This window comes from Ammospiza nelsoni, chromosome 9 (genome assembly GCF_027579445.1).
Source record: "Ammospiza nelsoni isolate bAmmNel1 chromosome 9, bAmmNel1.pri, whole genome shotgun sequence".
NCBI classification, from domain to species: Eukaryota; Metazoa; Chordata; class Aves; order Passeriformes; family Passerellidae; genus Ammospiza; species Ammospiza nelsoni.
In genome coordinates, this window is record NC_080641.1 from 30,124,311 (window position 1) to 30,148,237 (window position 23,927).

Here is a 23,927-nt window from a genome sequence, read left to right on the forward strand (position 1 = left end):
TAAGATCATAAATTGGTCCTTGATCACTTCCCTACTTGGGAATATTCAGGGGGTGCAAAACTCAAACCAATGAATGGTAGTAGGAGTAAGGAGAAGAATGGAAGTTACTGTTTAATCAAAGTAGATTTGCACCATTTAGATACATATAGCGGGAAAGAAGGAAAAAACAAAATCCCACCCAAAAAACTCCCATTGACAAGTTTCTTTTCACTTTGGTTCAATGAGAGAAGGAATCCTATCACCTCCCCCAAATCTCAGACTATGACTCCAAGAGATACACTCCTGAACACATTTCACTGATTAACATTACCTTCCACTTCTACTCAACTACATTTCAAAATAGCAACTGATTCAGTTTCAGTCTTAAAAAATGCATAAAGCACATTTGCTTCAGAGCAATACTTATTTTAAGTGATAAGCCTACCCATTTTGGTGTAAGAAAGAGAACATCACAAAATCAGTATTTTCTTATCTGTTTTTACTTGTTCTCTAGACAATCAATAAAACAAACCTTTGGGAGAGGCCATATTTTCTTGTTCCTAGAGACAACATAAAATCTATTCCAAATTTTTGTAAATGGTCAATAATTATAAAGTGTCAACAAATTTACATTATATGAAAAATAGTTCAATCTATCAACTTTGAGAAGCAAAGTACCACAGTCATGCAGAGAGTTGGGAAGCACTTTCACATACAGAAATTTTCCAATACCTCTAGCTTCAGTGTTTTATTTCTCTCTTCCCTCCACTTTTACACTTAAAGGTCACAGCAAACCTGCTGCTCAGTAAGGAGAGATGGGCAGACTCACCCTGCAGCCCTTTTATTCCTAGGGCCAGCACACAAGGTGCATCTAGAAAGGAAGATGAGCCAGAGATATAAAATGTCTCGTGCATTACATTAATTTCCCAAAGCAAAAATTCAGTGTAAGGTGCATTTTCTCTGAAGACTCTCTGGTATTACCAGCATAAAAAGAAGAAGGATCATCCAGAAACCCATCAGTAACTCAAGTGCTGACTTCCTTGGTTCACTTCAGTTGTTGGTATCAGGTATTTGACAGTGAAAGCTCTGTAGGAAGTCAGCTCCAAAGTAAACTGTGACATCTTCTCTCAGTCACTGTTACTATGAATTTAGTAAATTCTTTGATGTGGTTGTATTTGAATAGGTATTCTATTCCTGTTATTCTGAATTCAAGTTAAACTATAAAACAATGTTCATTGAGCTGTCAGTCAAATTTCTACTAACTAAAACATTTCTGGGTACTTCCTCCATTTCATCATTGTGTCTACCAAATCAAAACTTCTTTAGGGGTTTTTATACTGACAATATTCAGAGGTAAATTGAAATTGATTTCTGCTTTAAACAGTGGAAAAGAATTGCAGACAAACCTTCACAGTGGGTTTTAGGAATATTAACATACACACATCAATTACAAATACAGTTACAAATATTGCTACATTTAAGGTATATGCATGTAAGGTGCAGATTATAGTATTAACAAGCAGCTCTCCTATATACATGTACATTTTTAAAAAGAGAATTCAGTCTATTTAGCAATTCACGAACAAAGCTATTCCTTAGCTCATCCCTGCCATAACCTGCTCTATTCAGAAACATATGGGAAAAGACATTAAATAACCAGTGAAAACCATGGACTTCTGGTATTAGTGCTACACATTGCATACCCCTATTCATTATTCCACCTCCCTTGTTTAATCTATCATTAAGACTCAGTGACCCTACACTAAATTTAAAGCAGATCCTTCCTTCCTCCCATGCCTAAATTCACATACTTTTCTAGTTGGGGATGCCCTCAAGTATTAGCCACTCTACAGGGTTTCTCTAATCTCAGCTCTGAACTATGTTGTGCTATAGAAGCAAGAAATTGCTGGTTTACATCTTTAACTATGGAATCTTCCACCCAAAAAATCCCCTCCTTTACTTAATAAGATAGAGGAAAATCTTTCATGTGGAACATATTCAACATGTTTAAAATTATATATTTTCCTCTATATGATGTAGAATAAAAGTTATAAAGTATATTATTTTAAAGCACTGCTTCCCTGAACTTGTGTCCCAAATATAATTGCATTGGAAACAATTTTAAAGCTTTCAAAATTTATTGTTACATTGTAGAAAAGCTAGATGTCTATTTGTATCCAAAGTCAATATGAACCAGGTTTCTAATAAATTTTTTAAAAAGTAAAGCAAGAGGATGACCAAATACCAGATATTAGACTTGCTTTTGTTCTTAACATAGGAACTAAAAATATACAAAAATATTAAAACTCCTACCTCTCTCTTTTAACTGACAGGTTTCAGTATAACAGTAATGGCAGTACAGGTGAAAACATACCATAAGTTTCCTGAATGAGGGATAAGAAACTTTATTGTTGCCATCTATAGTATTTGCCAACTGTAGCCCTGCCTTCCTCTACCACAGAAAGGTGAGCATTGATCTACACCACTATTTTAAAAAATTAAAGACACTAAGACTGTGAGTGAATCAGAGATGAAATTCCATTGAGTTGACAAAATGAGTCAGGCAAAGGTACAGTGCAAATATAGATTTTTATATCTACCAAAAGAAACCATACAAATTTGTTTTGGTGTCCTGAGTAATTCTACTTCTAGAGTATTTTAAAATATTTAACCACATTTCCTCAGAAAATAGAATTAAGTTGAAAAAAGCAGCTGCAGCCTGGCCAAATAGCCCAATCTGCTTTCTCTCTGGCTCTTCTTTCTTTCCTTTAAGTCTTTTCCCCAAACAAGTCAGTACTTGAACAATTGCATATGAGTCATATGTACTTGTAGAATACAAAAAGTTGATGGGAAAAGCAAATTAGTAAGATTCAAATTGTCAGGTTATCAGATAACAGTAAAATATTAGGAGCAGTTAAAATAAACACACCAAGCCAAGAGCAACACTAGAAAACCTGAAGTCTAAGTTCTACACAGGTGCAGACATGGGAAGATGAAGGGAAAGTGTTACTGGAGAGTGAAAATAAACAGTAACTCTGAAATCTATGGTCAATTTGAAGACAAAAATTATCTGGAAGCCTATCAAGAGAGGAACTTTACTTTACAAACAGCAAGACTTTCATAAAGAAAAGAAATGCTGCTGAGGCCCCAGTCCTGCAACTTCTGGTTCAGGCATTTTTCCTGAGCTGGACTGGCTTCCAGACCTGGACTGCCTAAATCAAAAATATAAGTAGTTGACAATATTGAAGTGCACAATATTGAAATCACATTTTCCTTTAGAATTCCAAAATATTAGAAGAAAACTACATTATCTTGTTTCTCTAAAAGGAGCGCACAGCTGAGTCTCTCTCAATGCAATGAGTTTATTTGCTGTATCTTCAACAGCAGCCACCCTCATGAACAGTCTGCTCTGAGTGACCCAGAAACACACAAAGCTCTTCCAAAAAATGATGGAAGAGTCACTATTTCTTGAATATACAACTAAATGCAATTTCATTAGTGTTTGACCAAAACACTACAGGAGCTACCTCTTCTGCAAATTCCAGTCACAAAGCTCACCATTCATTTGCTGCAGAACAACAGAAAACTTAATGTTCTTCTCAGAAAATGGGCTAATATAAAGCTATTCTGACCATTTTCACTATTCTATTGTGCAAACTTGTCATCTCACTGAAATGGAAAGACTTGAATAAAGGTTAACTTAATTAATTAAACATATGTATTCTTTTCTCCACTTTTAAGACACTTTTCTGTCTTACCTTGACATGCAATTCTATATCTATTAAATAAGCAGTAAACACTTAAACACTATTCCATTTAATGACAAAAAATGTTAAATTACAGATTTGTGAATCTCAGCAACTCATTTTCCCCAAAACATCCCCAGTACTGCAAAGAATTAACATAGTCTTCATTAGAATTCCTTTATCTAAAATAAAACTAGAAACTATGTATTACAAAACAAGATTCACAGACAACAAATATTAAGATCTGAAAAGATCTATTCAGCTCAAATTAACACATTCCCATAAATCAAAGCAAAATTCATCCTCACGTTCATTCCTGTTACAGAATTGTCACCTCAATAGCCAATAAAAAGAAAGAACTAATGAGGTATTTCAGTATCTCCCAAAGAAATATTTTCAGCTCTGTTTTTCTTTTAAGTGCTTGAAAGGAAAAGAGTAATGAATTGCTCCCACACAGTCTTTTTATTATTCTGTTATAGCAACAAGAGAGTTACACCGAGTCTTTATCTTTCACATAGTCCCAGATATCTTTTTGTCTCACTGCAACAATGACAAAGGAAGCAGACCAGGAAGAACAGTTATTTATCAGCACCAGGGAGGTGCTGCTTGAAGCAGCAAATGTCCTTGTTTCTACTAATGGCTAACAGGGTGAGATGACAGATTTATTGGGTAACTAAGTGATATCTGAGAGCTCTGCACTAATATCCAGACAACAATCCAATATACCTTGGAAATAAGTTTCCACAACAGACAAGGATCTAGACTTCTACCAAAGAGCAGGTCATTCAGCTGTATCCTGTGGAGTTTCCAGGACTACTTCTCTCTTTTAGGATGAACATCTCCTGCTGGAGACAAGCAAGCATCCTCTAGCCCTGGAATCATCCACATTCATCAATGCAACCATGGATTTGAGATGGGGAAGAAAAATCTGTTAAATTCAGCAATAACAAGCTGGAAACTTGAAGAAAGGACTGGAATTTCACTGGTTACTCACCTGTGCAGAGAATATGCCCTGGACCTAAACTGTTTCAAAATGGACAGTGAAATCATAATCACTTCTCTCACAATCTACATTAGAATAATTAGAATAAGAGGCACATCCAACAGATCAATCTATATAACAGGCAGGCTAAAGAGACGTAAGGACTATAATAGATTTATTAGCACTTTTTTTTGTTGTATGTGGAAATAGATCAGCCTTAAGTAACCACAGCTTGGACAGTTTTGAAGATATCCTCCCAGCCTGCTCCTTAGAAATTTTCCAAATCAATGGGACCCACAAGCCTTGAGCACTCACACAGATGCATAAGAAGGGAATTGGCCTTTCCTGACAGGCCAAAGAAAGAGAGAAGTCAGGAGTCTGATCACTTATTAAAGTGTGATCACCACCATGACACTGTGGTGTGTGAGGCTTAAGCACAAATACCAATATCAATTATCAATTACCAATAGCAGCTGAAAAACTTTTCATAAAGAGCTTGTGATCCTGCCAGTGAGCTGGCACTTACCAACCATCAGAAAAGGGTCAGAAATCTATGGATGTATCCAGTCATGGAAGGCAAGACTCATGACAATAAATTTGGTGAATTTATGTTGCAGACTTGTGTTTTTAAGTAACATGTGCAAGAACAGCAGTCCTGACTCAATAAGAACCAAAAAAGTTGAGTTACAATGTACACAGACAGGAATCTGGCACAGAGTGACCTCCTCCAGCAGCAAAACCAGCTCAGTAACATTAAAACTCTCCACTTGAGTGCAAAAATAAAGGCTTTTGGACACTCTGCTTTAAACATAAGTATCATCATCTTGTACTGACTTTGGATATTTCAAACAGTTTCTGTAAAATCCTCTTCCCTTGAAATAATAGGCCATCACTAAAGCCCAATGGATGAGAAGTCCCAGAAAAGGTTTGCCTGCAGATGTGTCATGAAAACAAATTCCTAACAAGCAGGAGGAAAACACATGGCAGGGATGGCAAAAGCCAACAAGAAGCTAAAGAGCTGCTGGTCATGGTGTCACACTGACAGGCATTTTAAATTGTAATTCCAGAACAGGAGAAATGGCTGGAATCTGTCACCAAAGCTATAGAGAAAATTGAGAGCTGAGACTGGAAGGGAATTAAGTCACCCCTTTCCAAAATTTTCAAAGCTGCTTGAAAGTATGGACTGAGAGATCAGCTATTAAATGGAAGCTCAGCTATGGTGGTTTTGGCAGTGATGATAAACCAAGGACTCTACCATGATTTGCAAGGAAGCTGTGAAGCAGGAAGTCATTCAAAGACATCTGCAGTTAGTTCTGCCACATAACTCTGACCTTGCTGTAGACTCTGCAAGCATGGAGTCAACCTATGCCTGAAGAAAAACGCTCAGTTACTCACTGAAATTCAAAAGTTCAGTTTTGTAAGTGATGGAAAAAAGATCCTGTTTCTAGATTTTGGTATACAGGTAATGTCAGAAAAACGGGAAACTTCTGGTTTTATCACCATCTCTTTGAGACTGACATTCCAGATCTGATACTTGGAAATAGGTCATTAAAAGACGAGAATCTGGGATGGAGATTTTGAGGATATGTTAATGTCACATTATCTTTAAAATGCTCACAATTGCATGAGAGGCATTAGCCTTGGGAAAGATGTAAAATTACCCTGTAAGAAAGCTGCAATGCCATCCAAATGAAAAAGATGAGCAGTAGAAATTACAACCTTACTCTTTTGTTTTTCAGTATCTGCCTCTGATTTAGAAGATCTTAAGGCATTTTTACCAAGCAGGGATAGAGAAGGATAGAAATGCACATTTCAGAATAAAAACTGTGTAGAAATACTTGCAAATTAAATGCCTCTTTTTACTTTCATCAGAGCTTTCCTTACAAAAAAGAATCCATAAGGCTTCAGAAGAATAAATCATGTGCAGTTTGTTCTTCCTGCATCAGCATCAGTGCCAATTAAATTCTGAACCTTAAATCTTTATTGTTTCCTATTAGCTGCTAACTAGAAGGAACACAGTGATTTTCTGAGATCCCAGGCTGAGACTTGCCACAGCAGCAGTTAGGAAAAAAAAATGATCTTGTTTTGACTTGTCTGCTGGGTAAACTTGACATTGAAGCTCCATGGTGGAAAATAAATACATAATACCAAGATGTTAATTTTACAGCAACACTTAACTCTTGTGACCACAATTAACACTCAGGGAGGGGAAAAAAAAAAAAAAGCCATTGACAGGTCTGCCTGGCTCCTGCTTCTGCAGTGCTTCCCAGGCTCCCTGTCAGCAGTGGCTCAGCTCTGCACAAGCCAGGCTGGCACTGACCCCAGGGGCTGCCTTCAAAGCAGCACGAGGGGGGAAGAGGGGAGCAGGGTGGCAGGGAGGGAAAAGCAGCTGTCAAATGACATTGACTCCCAGCTAGGATCCAAAACAGAAGCCTGAGAGCAAAGGGCTGCTGAGAACAGCTCATGCTCTCCTCCTCCCTCTCCCACCCTCAAGCTCTGGGAACACCTCTAGAGGAGGGCAGGACATGAGAACAACAGTTTGAGAGAGCTACCTCCTATTTCTGAGGCAGGATTGGCCTTAGAATGATGATGCTTCATTTGTTATAAAATGACCAAAATGGTACATTTTGAGAATAAAGTTACATTTCTTTTGCATCAACACTGCTCCAAATCCCTCACTCCACTCCCTGAGAGCACAGAACCACTCTTGCAACACTGAACTCCTCCAAAATACCATGAACCTCATGATACAGTACTCTTACATCTTTTCCAGAACAGTGACATTTATCACTACACTGGAAAAATAACTAAAAGAAAACCCCAACAAGTCATAATTTTAGCAGTGGAAGAACATGGATAGCATGGGTAGAGAAATTAATAGTGTGAGCATGTTTCTATTTATTATATGAATAGTAAACTTTCTAGTTATTTCTAATGTATCAAGGCATTACTTTCAGCAATTCCTAATACTATATTTAAATTGCCAAGCAGTCATAGAAGAAAGTGCAAAATAGACTTTTTTTCATCCTATTCCAATTGCATTACAGTAAGCTGGCAATGATTCACAAATGGGAGAACAAAAGTATGCAAGGAATTAAGAAGGAGCTTTTAAAAAACCTGAGAAGCTTTTTTTTTTTTAATCTGTGGAACCACCCAAAGTCAAAGGATGGATCCAAAGTCCTTTTGGTTGAAGAAGAAAGTCATGGAAAGAAATCCCTGAGGGGACACTAAAACCTTGAAGAACAAGCCAGCTTTTTTTATTTACTCACTAATATAATAAAGATAACAATTTGTTACATGAAATCAATAAAGACTGTGGAATCAAAATGGCAACCTCAAGAAAGGCCAACTAACTACTCACCAAACCCAACCAGATTCAAGGACATAAATGCCTATCAAACCTTAACAATTAAGTAATAAATCGCTTTAAATCAATATATTTGGAAGACTAATTCAAAATTACTTAAGAAACAGATAACACTCAGAATTAAAATACAGAGAACATAATGTGTAAACACTAAGCACAAAAGTTTATTAATTGTTATATACTTCTCATGTATTTGCACTACACTCATATTTCAAATGCAAATATTAATTTGGAGAGAAATACCTACTGTATATGCACACACTGAAACAGTTTGCTCAGCTATACTGCATCAATGGTTGTTTGACAAGTTATAGCACCACAAGCTGCTCATTTACATATTATGCTACTCTCTCCGGTTTTTCCTTGAGAATAAATTAATAAAACAGATCCATACTAACAGCTTCTCCTCTGAACCACAAGGATAGTCCTAGTTATGCAAATTCCATGTATAAAATTTATACCAACAAAATGACATCAAAAATGTAAAAATAATTCCTGTCTAAATCCTAAGAATGTGTAGTATTTTTAACTATGACAATTAACACCTGCAATAAAAATTTAGTTGATAGAAAGAATTTCCACTACATAGTCACATAATAATTAGTGAAAATTCAGTCTCTGAAATATTAATGTGCACTATACTGACACACAAGCACAGCTTTCAAGTATAATTCAATACACAAACATTCTGAAAAAAAAGCATAAAAAGAACAATACTTTAAAAGTTTCTGACTTACAGTATTTTTTTTTCTGCATTCTGTATTGCATTGTAAGGACAAAATAGTATTTAGAAAAGTTAGGCCAGATAATGATATTTTATTAAAACAAGTAGAAATTAAGAAATTAGTAAAAGCGATTTTCATTAAAACCTACAACATTCAATAAAACAGAGGATGAAAGGCAGAAATGAGAAAGCAGTACAAAAGAAAACATGTATGTGAGCAACCAAAAAATTAAAGAAAAAGAAGGAAAAAAACCTGAAAAAGAAGATGAAAAAAAGAAGAGAAAAAGACACTTTACTAAACAAGCAAAAGGATCTACAGAGTTAAACATTCAGTTGGGTGACCGTCAGATTTTGTAAGTTATATCTGAGTGATCCTAGATCTGACCTAAAAACTGACACAAGGCAAAAGACACAAAATGAGAACTGAAATTGGTTTTCAGTTCTCATCTGATACCAATGTCGTGAGACAACAGATGCTTATTTCAGATATGCTAAAATTATCCTCTACTTCAAACACTTAGGCTGCAGAACAAACATTTAATCTCCAAGTTTTATTGTTCCTCACTTCAAACTGATCTTAAGAAAGAAAATTAACAAAATACAATGCTAATGCAGTTCTCTAAGGGGAAAACTGTTTCTTTTTTGGGTATTTAAAAAGCTTGTCTTACTGCTCATGGGGACTCTTTGCATGCCTACTCTGCAGTGAGTTGAAAACATCCAATCTTTCATTTATGCACTTTCCACTCAATCTTTCATTTATTCAAGAAGAATTCCACCACCTCTGTCTACAAAATTATTTTTTAAATACACTGTTTCTGCTACAATGGAGGCTTCCCAACACTGCAGGATTTGAAAATATTGATTTGCACCAAGGGACTGATGTAGATCCAGCCCTTATAAAATGGAACTGCATTGGTGTTTCACTTCAAACACACTCCTAATCTTAAACCTCCCACCTGCCCAACTTACTGCACACTTCAGCTTGGAGGATAAAACAGTCTGAGCAGGCAAAACAATTAGCATGAAGAGCAAAGTGAAAGAGAACATGCACAATTTTGAGATTTCAATTAATAAGAAGCAGTCAATCCACAGGACCAGAAATGGACACTGCTCAAATGCCAAAATAGATAACTATCAGAGATCTTTCCTATAAACAGGTTTTCTCTGCAGACCTCTTACTGCACTGTCCTCTGTGCTAATGCAGCCACAGCTGTGAGCTGCAACTTGGTCTGTGGGAAGATTTAAGGAGGAGTTTCATCTCAGTCTAATGCTCTTAGCACACCAAAAAAAAGAAATTCTCAGCTCACCCCAAAGCTCAAAGAATGATCTAGAGAATTTACATATTTTCCACTAGCCTCAGAAGAGCCATCCCTGAAAAATTAATGTGGACCTGCCTGGCTTGGCAGTTTACCTCCTGTGTCAGGGTGAGAAGTTTCACTGTATTGCTTTGTACTACCAAAAAAAGTGTCCTCTTCCACTCTTCTGTTGTTGCTTTTTGTGAATATCAGAGCTTCTCCATTTTGTTTGCCTTAGTCCTGGCCCAGGCTGCCCTGTGGTCAGAGCTCTCAGCTGCAGTCTGGTCTTTTCTCTGCCAGCCCAAGGTCAATGCAAAGAATAAAGAAGAGCCAAGACCTTTTAAGCAGAGTGGGTGAAAGAGACTGTTAGTTATAGGTGAAATTGTCAACACACAAAACCCTCTGCAGATTAATCCAAGCACTTCTTACACTCCCCACTTTTGAATTATTCAGGAATAAGTCCTTCTTGCCTTAAAAGAGGAACTTTGTGAGTAAGTGCAAACAGAAGTTCATGCAAGACACAGAGGGGAGATGTTGAACTGAAATACAGCTTACAGTCACAGAGAAATTAATAACAGGACACAAACATAGCTCACAATGTTTCTCAAATAAGAGTCACTGTGCTACACTTGCTGAGTTCATTAAAAGGTAGCTTGTCAACAAAAATTAGTGAAATAAGATCAATATAAAACCTTTCTGTTTCTCCTAAAAGAAATTGCAGAGATATTTGGGGTGCCCTGACGCTGTGAACAAAATAACTGAAATTAAGTCAGTCCTTGGGTTGTTTGGGTTGGAGTAAGGTATGCACAGCCCTGCCACATGATACCAGACAGACAGACTTACTGCTATTTTATTAGTATGTATTTGTAAGAAGAGCTCTCTTTCTTATATAGAAATTGTAGAAAAATAGCAAAAACTCCTTGTTCTTTTTACTCCTCTTTCCCTTTTTTCTTTAATTGGTTATGTGTTTCCAATATTGTGAAGATCCTCAGCTTGTTTGTACTTCCAAATTACATCATAATTTCCAAGAGATGTACTGGGCATTAGACATACCAGATAACAAATACTGGACAGAATCACCTTCCTGGGGATGAAGGAGTGTGAAAGTTAAAGTCTTGCTACACCAAATCTCTGTTGTTTACACCTCCCTCTCCACTTTTCTGCACTTCCCATTAATCAGAGTTTGACCAAAAAAATTCTGCCTTTTAATCAAACCTAAGTCTTTTTCTTTTTAACCTGATATAGTAAGAAGTGATTCATGAACACGTTCCTGGTTATTCACAAAGTTCTAGTTCCCTAAATATGATAACAACAAATAACATAATTAAGTAATAACAAAAAGTCTTGGGTCATAGCTCAACCCCCTTTCCAGACAGTACCCACTCCAAAGTTCCTTTCCTCATCTTTTCACAGGGCCACATAACCAAGCCCTGCTCTGGATGGTGTTTTCTTGACACTGCTAGTTGTCCTACTTTACTACCTGTTTCTTTGATTTTAAATAATTTTACCAGTCAAACAATACTTTATAGAACAGTAGCAACAAGAATCTCAGTGTGATTTTGTTTGGGGCAGCCATACACATATGGTTGTGGGGTGAGAAACCAGCTGGTTTGGGTCACTCGTGGTCTGAGGAGAAGCACATCAAACAGAAACCACTGAAGCCAATGGTTTCATCCACATAAAAATGGCAACACTGGACATACATGCTGGGCCTTGTGGGGTTTTTTGTTTCATTGATTGTTTTCCCAGGATGGATATCAAAATATTGCCGACCACACCCTACTGAGCGCAAAAGAAGCAAAAAATTTATCAATTTTTTTTTTTTTTGCAAGCTCTGTTGACCTTGAGAAACAAAGAGGGCACTGAACACAGAGCTCCTCTCCTTCCTGTGTAGAGGAGCAAGCTCTGCAGAACTGGGAATTAGTCTTTGGTCAAAAGATTGATGATCTGATCAAAAATGGGCAAAGGCAAATTTCATAGAGGAAGACACTTATGGTGTGCTCATGTCCAGAGAACATTGTCCTTAGAGTGTCCAAAATCAACTCTGCTGATCTGACATGCAGGTAACTCCAAATTTCACTCAGGCTGACAGATCTTGTGGCAGGTACTCCTCTTCTGGAAGATGTGGTTTTCCTTTCCATTCTTTTTAAGCCCAGTTTGTCCTTATGGCTTTGTCTGGCTGTGTTTTAATTAGTTTGCCTCCACCATATCCAGAGGAGGTTGAACTTGAGGAACATCTGCACCCTATTTTTATTTATTTCTATGTACCCACGACAGTGGATGCAGTCTCAAATAATTTCTTGTGCCATGTCTACCGTGATGCTCCTCAAGTTGGAAACTGGGCAGTTTGATTTGTCTGTACATTAAATATGGATATTTACACTACAAGTTTGTATCATTTCTGCTGTCCACCATCATCCCCACGTAACTTCCACCATCACTGCTTTCAAGACAAGATAAGTTCACTTTGGTCTGCTAATCTAGGCAGAAAAATAAAAGTAGATTTGAGGCTTGGTACAAACCCAAAAATTGTGATCAAACTATATAGTTAATAAATTGTTTGTCTAAATCTTTCATGTGTGATGAAAGATTATTATCATAATTCATTAGCAAATTACAGACTTTGTAATGCAGGCAGTCACAAATTTGGCTTTGTATCAATCAGTTGAGACCAGCTGGGTAGAAATTAACACAACTCTGGGATACATAAAATGAAGTGCTCTTTCATTTTCAATTCACTGGAAACTTTGAAGGAAAGAAATGGAAGCCCTTTCAAAAATGTCAATTTTCCCTGCTTTTTGTAAATAATTCCATTCCACTGTAGAGATACAGAGATACAAATAAATATACATGGGATGTATGTAACTGAATACCACAGAAACTGCTCAATCAAAATAAATTTATATTAAAAGCAGTGCATTTTAAAAAATCCTTTCATTATTTCTGAGACAGCCATACACATTAGTGATCACCGGAATTATTAAACAAACACAAAAGCTAATAGCCAAGCTACTCACAAGATACAATATTGTCAAAATTCCTGCTCTGAGCTCTCCCAGTCTGCCAAATGACCTTGTACAAAAATGCTTGTTTTGATTATGTCTCCTTTGCCTAAGCTACAAGGCTGTGTATAGTGACAGCTGCATTTGGGAGCAACTTAAAACAAATTTTATCTTAGTGCCACCTAATCCAGAGACTGGTACAAGCAGCATGGAAAAGTCAGTGTCAAAATTAAACAATGAAGGCTTTTCTAGGAACAGATGCTTTTTCCCTGCAGCTGTAAAAACCTTAAAACAATCCTATGCCCCACTGTCTGGTCACGCAACTACCACAAAGCAAGGCATAAATTTTGTCACTTATTGCAAATATTTGCTGAGAGCTGCTATAACCCTTTTTAAAAACAGTAACAGGGATTTCTTGTGGGTGATTATGAGGCCATTTTATCCTTTAAATGAGTGCAAGACTCTCCAATTTATGCCCACGATTTGTGGTACAAAATCAAAAAGATAACTTTTCAAATTCATGTTTTACAGAGATATAGGAACAGAACTGAAAAACCCTAAGGAACAGGTTTACTACAGAGATGGTGCCCGTGTCACTCAGATGTTATGGATGGGACAAACATTATTAATTCACAGTTGGAACAGCAACTGAGTGTTTTCTTTGCATAGTAATTACAAAGCAATGTAGTGCAGCACCATCATTACACTGCAATCAAGATACTTTTGACCATTTTGGTGTTGTAACTCCAAAACCACTACTTTAAATATCCTTATCCCCACAACTATCCAAAAAATTACCTCCTTCTATTCAGTGAATGCAGAGATAAACTTCAAGCTGAAATAGCAGCTCTTAGGAAACAACTTCTGTAACTTAATGAATATAAGTAAATCCTCAGTTCCCAATTAAGTGAGCAATTTACAATGTCAAGCATGTAGTTACGCTCCATATGAACTGATGGGGATTTTAGATTAGCTTCTGTTGTGTATTTAAAAGTGATAGCACCAACATGATTTACATAAGTAAAATATTTTCAAATATTTTCTCACCAAGCAAGCACTCTAAAATTGTGAAGTGTTTCCTTTCTTACTCAAGTTAAAAAAAAAAAATCAACTTTTCCCGAACAACAGTTCATTAGCACCTCACTATTTATAAGTATAATTGGGTTGTTTGATGAGAAAACATGAGAGAACACTGTGCCTACAATAATTTGCACAAATACAAATTTCATTGTTTGAAAACAAATCAGCAATTCAACGAATGTGTTTTTTTAATATAAGTGTATATCATGCAATAATAGAAGTGATCATATTATAGTTAACACAGGATAGAAAGGTTAAACCACGTTCTAAACCACTTTAATTTACAAGCTGTAAATTAATTTTTTTTAATTGCAAAAAAAAATGCTAACTTGAATTTTTCATTTGTTATTCAACTAAATATAATTCACACAGATAACAGCACTGAGCTATTCAGCTACAGAGTGCTGCTTTCCCACTCTAAATAGCACAGGAGCTGGGGACAGAGCTGTTTAATATGTTCATAAAGCTGCTTAGGTTTTCTTGTCATTTCATGCTAACACCTTTTTAATAGCTAGCATTATGATAGAAGCCTTGCATAAAAATTCACCAACCCGAAAGTAAAACACAGCAAATATTCAAAATCAGAATAGCAAGCAAAGGTTTTAATTGCAGTTTTTTAAAAATTCAAGGTTTTAAATTAGGTCTTGATCCCCAAAATCCTTAGCATCCTTAAATTACATGAGCAAAGCCTTTCAATTCAACATGATTACTTCTAAAATAAGGACAACTCACATGACTGAGCATTTACAGAGCCAAACCCATAACCAAAATTATAACAATGACTCCTCATTATTTTCAAATTCAAATAAATTGATCCTTATCCTTTGAGAGTTTCTCTCCAACCCAACTTACACTTAGGGATGGAGGGGAATAGAGATAGAGAAGGAGAGAAAAGAAGAAGAGATATAAACACACACACACTAAACTGAGTGCTGACAAACTGAACGTTAACAGATGTGTGACTTCTAATTAGTTATAATAATCTGTGCTATTGGAACCTGCCTCGCCTTCCCTTGCAAATCAAATAGCCTCCTTTGGAGTTTAAAACTCTCTGGGTTCTTCTAAATTTATGCAAGGAAAAAACCCTTGCTTTCAGCAAATTTTAGATAAACTACAGTGATAACTTTATGAAAGGAAAATATTAAATTATAATTATCCTAAACAGACACAGTCTTGTGAAACTAACCCTACATTCATATGAAAATACAAAGCATTGACTATAATGAATTTGATTCATCCTTGGACACAAAGCTTTACCACAGTAAACTCAGTCAACTGTTGCTCTTGCTTTTATATTCATAGTACTTAAATAGCGCACTTTAAAACAAAAAAAACTCCAATTGGCTTTTCATACATCCACCCTCCCCAAAAATAACGCACTTGAAAAACCCAAATGATATGAAAAGGCTTCAAGGCCTCTTTTCTCCTTTTCACAGCACTTTTTTTTTATTTCTGTTTGCAGTAATCTGCCTTTCACTTTCTCATTGCTACAGAACAAACGAGGAGGCTCAGCACTTTGAAAAGGGGGCTCAATGTGTAATGGGTCCACTAGAATTAATTTAGTTGCACCAAATCCATTGAGCAGTGAGGTTTTTTTCTCTTCTCAAATCATTTTGAGTCGGATGCAGCCCCCAGCCTTTGTAATTCTAGTAAAGCACTTAAAGTGCACAGTAGGTGTTCATCAGGACCATCTGGTCAAAAGCAAAACAAGCTGCTGATTTTGCCTTTGAATAGAATGAAGCAAGTGTGAATTAGTCTCTTCAATTAGCACTATTACAACCTGTCAAGTGCATATTGTAAAACAGGATTATTACAGTATTGGTCACCAGTGCAATTATTTACTCTCTGCCTTTTCTTGCATATAAAAATGTCCATGTTTACTAGTTTTTAATAACTGAAGATCGTTTCTTTAATGATATGCACGTCCAAACCCACCAAAATCAAATTACAGGTTATGAAACATATTCTGTCAGGAATATATTATGTTTCATAATTAAGTGAGAAGTAGTGCCCTTTCTTTATCTCTTATTGCTGTTTCTGTTGCAGAAAAAGAAAAGTAGTTATCTATATTTTTCAATGGGATATCTTCGAAACAGATCTCTTCAGTCAGGCATTAAGATATTTTAAGTGCCTAATAAAGTTATCACTGCTGAACAGGTACCTAAAAGGTATTTCCTCTTTATTTCCCCAGGAACTTCATCTAATTCCCAACACATCACCACTTACAAAAAGTTTATCAGGATTTCTTTCAGGTTCTAAAATACATTTTACCTTCGGAATGTGCTGGTTTTCTATAATACAAAGGCAAAAAACAAATCGAGAAGTTGATTTAGCTTTTTTAAAATTTTTCTCTTCTCACTGAAAAAGTCAAAGCCTGGCTTGCTAGCACATCCTCATTTACCACTGCAGAACACTGAGGAAATCACAGTCACATTTAAATTATGTATAGTGCTGTCACAACTTGTTATAAATTGAGTACAATTTTAAGATGACAGATGTCTTAAAAAAACAAACTAAATGTTCACATTTCACAACAACATACAGGTCTTGAGTACAATGAGTATAGCAATGTATTTTAATAGCTTCTCTGATACTAGGAGCATTTGAACAATAGAACGTTTGTGCAACTCCTATTAAATCCAAAAAGTGCTAGTTACTGATTTTTACTACAACAGTAGATTTCAACAATTTTAAAGCAAGCGCAAAATGTCAAAACACAAAACAACTGTTTCTGAAATTATTAATATATTTACTGTATTTCGGTATGTCTATTTCTGCTAAATGTGTTTGATTGTAATTATTTAGCTACAGCATTAAAAAGAGTAACCTTATTTATCCATGCATTTCATGTCTCCATGCCAGTGTCTGACGTTTACTTTGAATGATCTCACTCAGCAACAACTGTCTTGAAAATATTTTGTTCAGACACAAAAAAACAGACCTGAAAAAGGTACAAGACGTTCAGCCAGATTATTTTTCTGCCTGCTGCAGGTAATTTCTCACCTTACCTATATTTACATATTACATTTATTTAGGCCTTTCAAATGAAGCTTCTGCCTGCAAGTTTATAATGGTGATTTTGCATCTTGCTTAACGTTCATCCACTCACGAAGAAAGTTTAAAGAAATTCATCACAAAGGATTTGATAAGGGTCTGTCAACAGAGAATTTACAGTTTATCTCAGCCCAGGCAGTTGTGTGCACAAATAGTTCCTCCTCCTGCCTGGAGGGCTATTGGATACATTGCTTTCCATATTCCACCTTAGCCAGGGAGTCTGTGGGGAGCAGAGAACAAATATATTACCTAGCACAGGTGACAGGGATGCTGAGCAGGCAGCCCTGCTTAAGTTATTGGCTAAAGGAAGGGAATAAAAATCAGAGGCAGTTATGCAGAGGCAGCCAGTATTTAAAAACCCATCTCCTCTGCATTGTTTGCACAGATTTTATGTTCTACCAAGAATTCCAGTGCCCAGTACTTGCTTTACATAGTATTCTCAACTAGAATTTCCAGCAGTTACAAAATAAGGTCACCAATCTGTGAGGGGACTGAGCATTCTGCATATTTAACTCATCCACCCTTTAGCAGTCACAGCTTGTGTACACTGGATATTTTTGCAATCCTGCACGCAGGAATCACAAAAAGGCTTCAAAATCTGTATCATAAGAGTAAAATAGACAAATGTAAAGTCCTTGTTTTTAATGGAGCAATCCAGTTTGTTAAAAATATTTGATTTTTTTCTGTGTCACTGATTAAAACAAAAAGTGTGGAGCACATTATTGTGACAAGAACTCAAGCCCATTAAGTTTTTCACAAATTAGCTCATCTGCTCCAGGATCAGAGCACAAACTTGCTTTTAACACACTTTTAAATATTCCCCTTTCTGAAGAAGGCTTTCCTTCATTTCTGTAAAATATTAAAACTACAACTTGCAAAAATGAAAAATTGTAGAAAAGTTCATTTCTAAATGAGAACAAGTTGGTAAGTATAGATAGAAAAGAAATTATCTTTAATGTGGCAATGCCTTGTAATAATTTAGCACAGAGCTTCTCAAACCTGAAGTTAAAAAATCTCTCCAATTTCAAACAGCCTTTATAAATTATTGTAGCAGAATGAAGAATGAGTCTTCAGACAGAAAACTCCATTTAGTCTTGTATTAGGAGTTCAATTTGTCAAATTGTCCTTATATAACTATATAATACACTGGAAATGTATTCATTAACAGTCTCCTAACTGGCATAAAACCTACCAATTTCCAATTTAAAATGCAGATCATGGAAAAAAGTAACCATGATATTTCCCAGAACAGTATCTGCCCAGAATTAATTTAATACTGCAATTTTACAAGAACAAATGGATGTCAGAAACCTGTGACACAGATTAACTTGCAATTTAGACCATCATGTTATTAACTTTCCAAGTTAACTACTCCCCTGCCCAACTCAAAAAAAAATTTAAATTGAATATACAGAATTTTTGAGAAGTTCTATTTATTTTTTTATTCCATTTTCAAAGATTCTGTGTAAGTTCATGATCACAAAACAATTTAACTTATATTTTTAAGATGGGAAAACAAGATCTTAATATGTAAAGAGTTAGCTATTTTAATAAAGAATGTTAAAAAATAAAACAAAGGCATTTTCAAGTACCCTCCAAAATCCAACTGTTAAAGTAATATGCAATCAATTTTGGAAGCCGACTTGAGCACTACGGCATCAGGCTTCTCTCAGACAATTTTTTGTCACATGGTTTCCCCATTAAACACAATTTCTTTGAGAAAACAATTCACCCAAATATCATTTACTATTAAACATGCATCCTAAACAATAAAAAACCAGAGAACTGCAGAAATGGTAGTTTAGGAAAGCACAGTTGTGAGCTCGCTGGGTTTTGCATTTAATGCACTGCAAAACATTTCTGCCTTCTGAAAGGGTGGTGGGGTTGAGTTTTTGGTGTGAGTTTGGGGGGTATTTGAGACCCTTGGGTAAAAAATATCTATTCCTTAAAATTCACAGTACTAATAACAACAACAGACTGCACCAGCAGCCCTTGAGAGACAGTTGCACCCAACTGTGGCAAGAAGTAGAACATTTCTAGAATCTTAAATATTTCTTTTAATAATTGATGTAGTCATTTTGAATCTTTCTGCATAGGATATGGCGTGTGAGTAGATTGCATTAACACTGCTTAAACATTTCAACTTGTCAGTATGGCCAAGTCGATTTCTGAAATATTTGCTGTATTTTCCCATCGAAACAGTAATAAAGGTAGAATAAATATATGCCACTGCTTTATAATCACTGAACATTAATGAATATTTTATGTCTTTTTAAATCTCCCTGTTTAATTTAAAAGGGTGAAATTAAGTCTCCTCCCTGCAATATGCCAATTATCTGTAAATCAAACAATAACTTGGCCATTATAGTCCTTTTTGTTAATATACCAGAAGCTAATTTGAAAACACTGAGCAGCATTTTTAGGTAATAATTGAATAGTCCTTCCTGCCCTCTTGTGGTTGGCAACTGCATCACTGAGCTTCTCCACCGTTACAAAAATACACCAGGAGGAAAGTAAACTATTAATTTGTTAAAGTGTGAACAAGAGAGTGAAGAGGAAAAAAAAATCTAACAGTCCCTGGAGAGGACAGAGACAAAGGAGATGAGGAATGATACCACCGATTCCTCCAAACCACAAGGACTGCCTAGATTTGTTACAATGATTACTCTATGCTAAAAGAAAAAAAAAATATTAAATTAAGAAGCCATTAGGGAGTTAACATTCAAAACAGTGCTTGTTTTCTATAATTAGACAAATGTTCAGCAACCCTTTTACCTCAGTGAAATCCCCAGGGATTTCCAGGAGCCTTTGCACAGACAGACACATTCACCTGTTCAGCATCAGCTGCACAACAAGGGCCAGGGAGCTCCTTCCATTTTAGCCCCTTCACAACTTTATACACACTATTGGGTGTGACACTCAACACAAGAAAGGCAAAGAAAGGCTTTCTGCTCACGCTGGTTACGTGGTGATAGGGTTTTTATTTTGGTTGTTTAAGGGAAAAATCATAACTAACTTTTAAATTATGTTGATTTCATATGGTAACCTGATGACCATAACCTGCCATTACCAACAAACAAGAAAACTTCAGTGCATGTAAAGGCAGCTTGGATCCCCCTGGCACTGCTTTCTGGCTCCTTTAAGCCAGGTAAGACCCACCAGCAAAGTAAATGATACAGCATTGATAAAAACCAAACAGACAACATATATGTATGTGTTTTCTTTTAGAATCTCACAATTTTAAAATTCAAACCACATATTTGGATGATTTATTTCCATTAATGTTCAAATTCTTTATAGAGAGTCAAAGTTCAGCCCTTCAAAAGTCAAACTGGTTCAAGTATGTGTATTTGTATTACCAGGAAAAGCAAAACAGAACTTACTATAGTAGATCTAAACATGTGAAATAGAAACAGGCTTTCACATGAGGGAAAGATCAGAATCTTAAGAATAACAGGATTCACAATGAAAACAGTGATCATTTTTCATTGCTGTATGAGATATCACTCCCATAGTTAATATTACAGAACTTAAATTAATTCTGTCTACCATGTCAGCATGCAACACAAAAAACTTCAATAAAATCTGTTCAACCCTAAAAGACTGAGAGAAGTCACAGACCAATAATAGCAAACATACATTTAATTTGAAAAGCAAACATTTAATCTTAATATTTTTTAATGTGAATTCTCAAGATTCACATTTCTAGGTTGTTTGTCAAGTTTCCAGAAAGCAGTGGGTTATATGGAAAATAACATCCACAACATCTGGCATTAGATACACCATGGAGCACTAGACAACAACCTTTGGGCTTGGAAAGGAGTTTTAAAAATATGCAAGGGACTGCTTATTGTGAATTCAGAGAGTCCAGAGTCACATCAGAGATATTTGTTCCTTTAGGACTTAATTCTGCTGAAGTTCTCTCCAATATCACCCCTTGCTGGCCGTTCCACAGAACGGCAGCAACGTCCATTGCACACAAAACCATTTGGCTACCAGGCCAGTAACAATTACAGCACCCCAACAGCAACCAGCACAGGGGCTGAGGTGCCCACAAAATGGAGATGGAGCTGGTTAAAAGAAAGGAAGATAGAGAGAGCTTCAAGGAGTTTCAAGTAAAATAAAATTTGCCCACAAAATAGAGATGGAGCTGGTTAAAAGAAAGGAACACAGAGAGAGCTTCAAGGGGTTTCAAGTAAAATAAAATTTGAATAACTCAATAAACTGTTTGTGTATATACAACTGTTTGTGTATTTTGCTACTACAATACAAAAAGAAACATCCTTTTCTGTATAATTTAATAGAACACCTTTTATAACTGAATTCTTTAATCAAATCTTGATGATCCAGTTGATGAAAATAAAAAAGACTAATAAAACACAGGAATATCCATCAGGACTATGCAAACCCCCTTTAAGAGAGCTGGCATTAGCTATAATGAGCTACATTTATTCTTCAGCTGTGAAGCAGCACTCACCTCCTGAATGGTACTGCTTCCTGAGAAGTTGAGGTTGTACTCCCGCTGGACTTCTCGATGGGTGACAATCAGCATGAAGTTTTGATTTAATGACTCCTGCAGGGCCCTGAAATGGTTGAAAGAAAAACAGGAAAATCAGGGATAAGCATGTTATAGCTTGTTTTACAGTTAGATGCAGAAACCCCAGGGTACCCTAAACTCTGCACGGACAAGTCCAGGCACAACATTATCATCTCTCTTTTCACTCTTAAATGCAAGGAAGCATGCTGAGAATGACCAAAGGCCATTCCTGAACCTCTTCCTTAATAAGGTGACTGCAGCCTTTAAAGCTCATCTAATGTTAAGTATTTTCAAAATGGAGAGAGTCCCATTATCTTCACAAACATCGGGTGTATTTAGCACTCCTAATGCCATTAATAATGGGCTTGTCAGCACATTGATGGCCAGACCAAATATCAAGCTATGATGCACATTAAGAACTGATGGTAAATAGAACAAGGCAAAGCATGCTCTTGCTTCTCAAGGGTTACCTGAAGCAGAAACCAAATGGAAATTCTTCTGCTTAGATTCATTTAAAGCACATAAACCCAGCTAATTAGAACTGGAAAAGTAACCACAGCAAAATTTCTCATGTAGGTATTGCACATTTAGAAAATTTAGTTCTGCTCACATTGTTTTAAATGTACATTCACAGAGAGTTTTAATAAAAATAAAAACAGAAATAAAAATTAAATTTAAAAAAATCTTAAGATACGGTTTAAACGGGGCAACCATATCTTCATGTTGTAATACACTTGGGGTTTTTTCCTGAATTTCCTGGTAGTAAAACTTCTGGATATTAAAAAGGCATCTTGATTGCTTAATTAGGTACAAAATTATGCAGCTATGTATCTACTTTTCAAAGCAGAAGGCAGGACTCCTGTTACAGACATGGCAATTATGGCTGTGTGCAATCTTACACACGCTACAAAACTGCAGCAACACTGCACCATGCCTTGGGTTTCTAAACAACATTCATGCAGACTTGACTCGTTCAGTGGCATATGAAATTTAATTGTGCCTATTCAATTATTTTTTTCTTATCACATACACTTAAAAGAATGACAGACTGTGTTTTTTTCCTTCACATCTTCACTATTCCATGACACTTCAACAAGCCATTCCTCTTAGCACTAAAGGACAAATCCTGAATGCAGACCAGCACAGCTGTATCTTATGATACAAGAGGACAAGAAAGACTCCTCCATCATTTGAGACCCGATTTGTTAGTTTTATCTCCTTCTGGAATTACTGATCTGCTGGTTTGCTGCTCAGATGGGAAGGAACTCATACAATACTCACTGGATGCTTTAGCAAGAGATACACAATTTACTTGAACATCTCAGGGATATTTAGCTTACAAAAATATCTTCACTGGGAAACCTAATTTGGCTCCAGTCACATCTCAATAATCACATTCTACAAAACCAAATAATGAAGTGCTATTTCGTGTCTTTAATGGTTTTCCAATATGGAAAATAAATACAACTCATTGCCAGTGCTAAGTATGATCATGTGCATGAGAGACACTACAAATATAACTGGAGTCATTGATGCTGAACATGTAGTTTTCTGTACTTTCACAAGATTTTCAACAAAAGGGCTAACAATTCTTTAAATATCTAACAATCCCTCAAAAGAGGGGAAAAAATAAAAAGAGGAGTCCTGAAAAGTTGTATGCCTATTTTCAAAGATAATTCCAATTTGATTGTTATTAAGTTTTGCATCCCCATAACCATATTTTCTATTGGCAAATGTTCAGTAGCAACTAAAATATCCTGCTGTGCTTTTTCAGATTCTGATTTTTTTATTTGTTTTCAGCAAATACTAGAGGCAAAGGACATATTTAATTGCTCTGAAAACATTAATTACTGCATATGTGAATGGCTCTGGACTCCATACAGACTCACACAAGGTTCTGTTATAGCTAATTTTGACTCTATCTGAAAATCTGTAGATGCTAACTGATAATATGACTCATGTTTTCATTCTGTAATTGATGTAAACATAGAATAAACAGGCCAGTCTGATCAAACCCTCAGTCTCTCCAGTTATGCATGATCCCCACACTTCAGTACAACTCAAAATACAGCTTGCTAATAAAAATCACCCACTCATAGGAAAAGTTTTCCACTTGTGAGAGCAGGAAGTATTTTGGAAAGGAAAAAATAATCTTCAAACA

At 36.0% G+C, this 23,927-nt stretch overlaps 1 protein-coding gene across 2 annotated transcripts in view; it reads right to left on the reverse strand.

Annotated features, from left to right (window-relative positions):
* Positions 1-23,927, reverse strand: part of FAF1 (Fas associated factor 1) — a 150,400-nt gene that overhangs the window by 78,333 nt on the left and 48,140 nt on the right. For both annotated transcript variants that reach the window (XM_059477802.1, XM_059477801.1), the window contains exon 7: positions 21,707-21,812. In XM_059477802.1, coding sequence (XP_059333785.1) covers positions 21,707-21,812 — 106 coding nt within the window. The remainder of the gene's footprint in view (positions 1-21,706; positions 21,813-23,927) is intronic.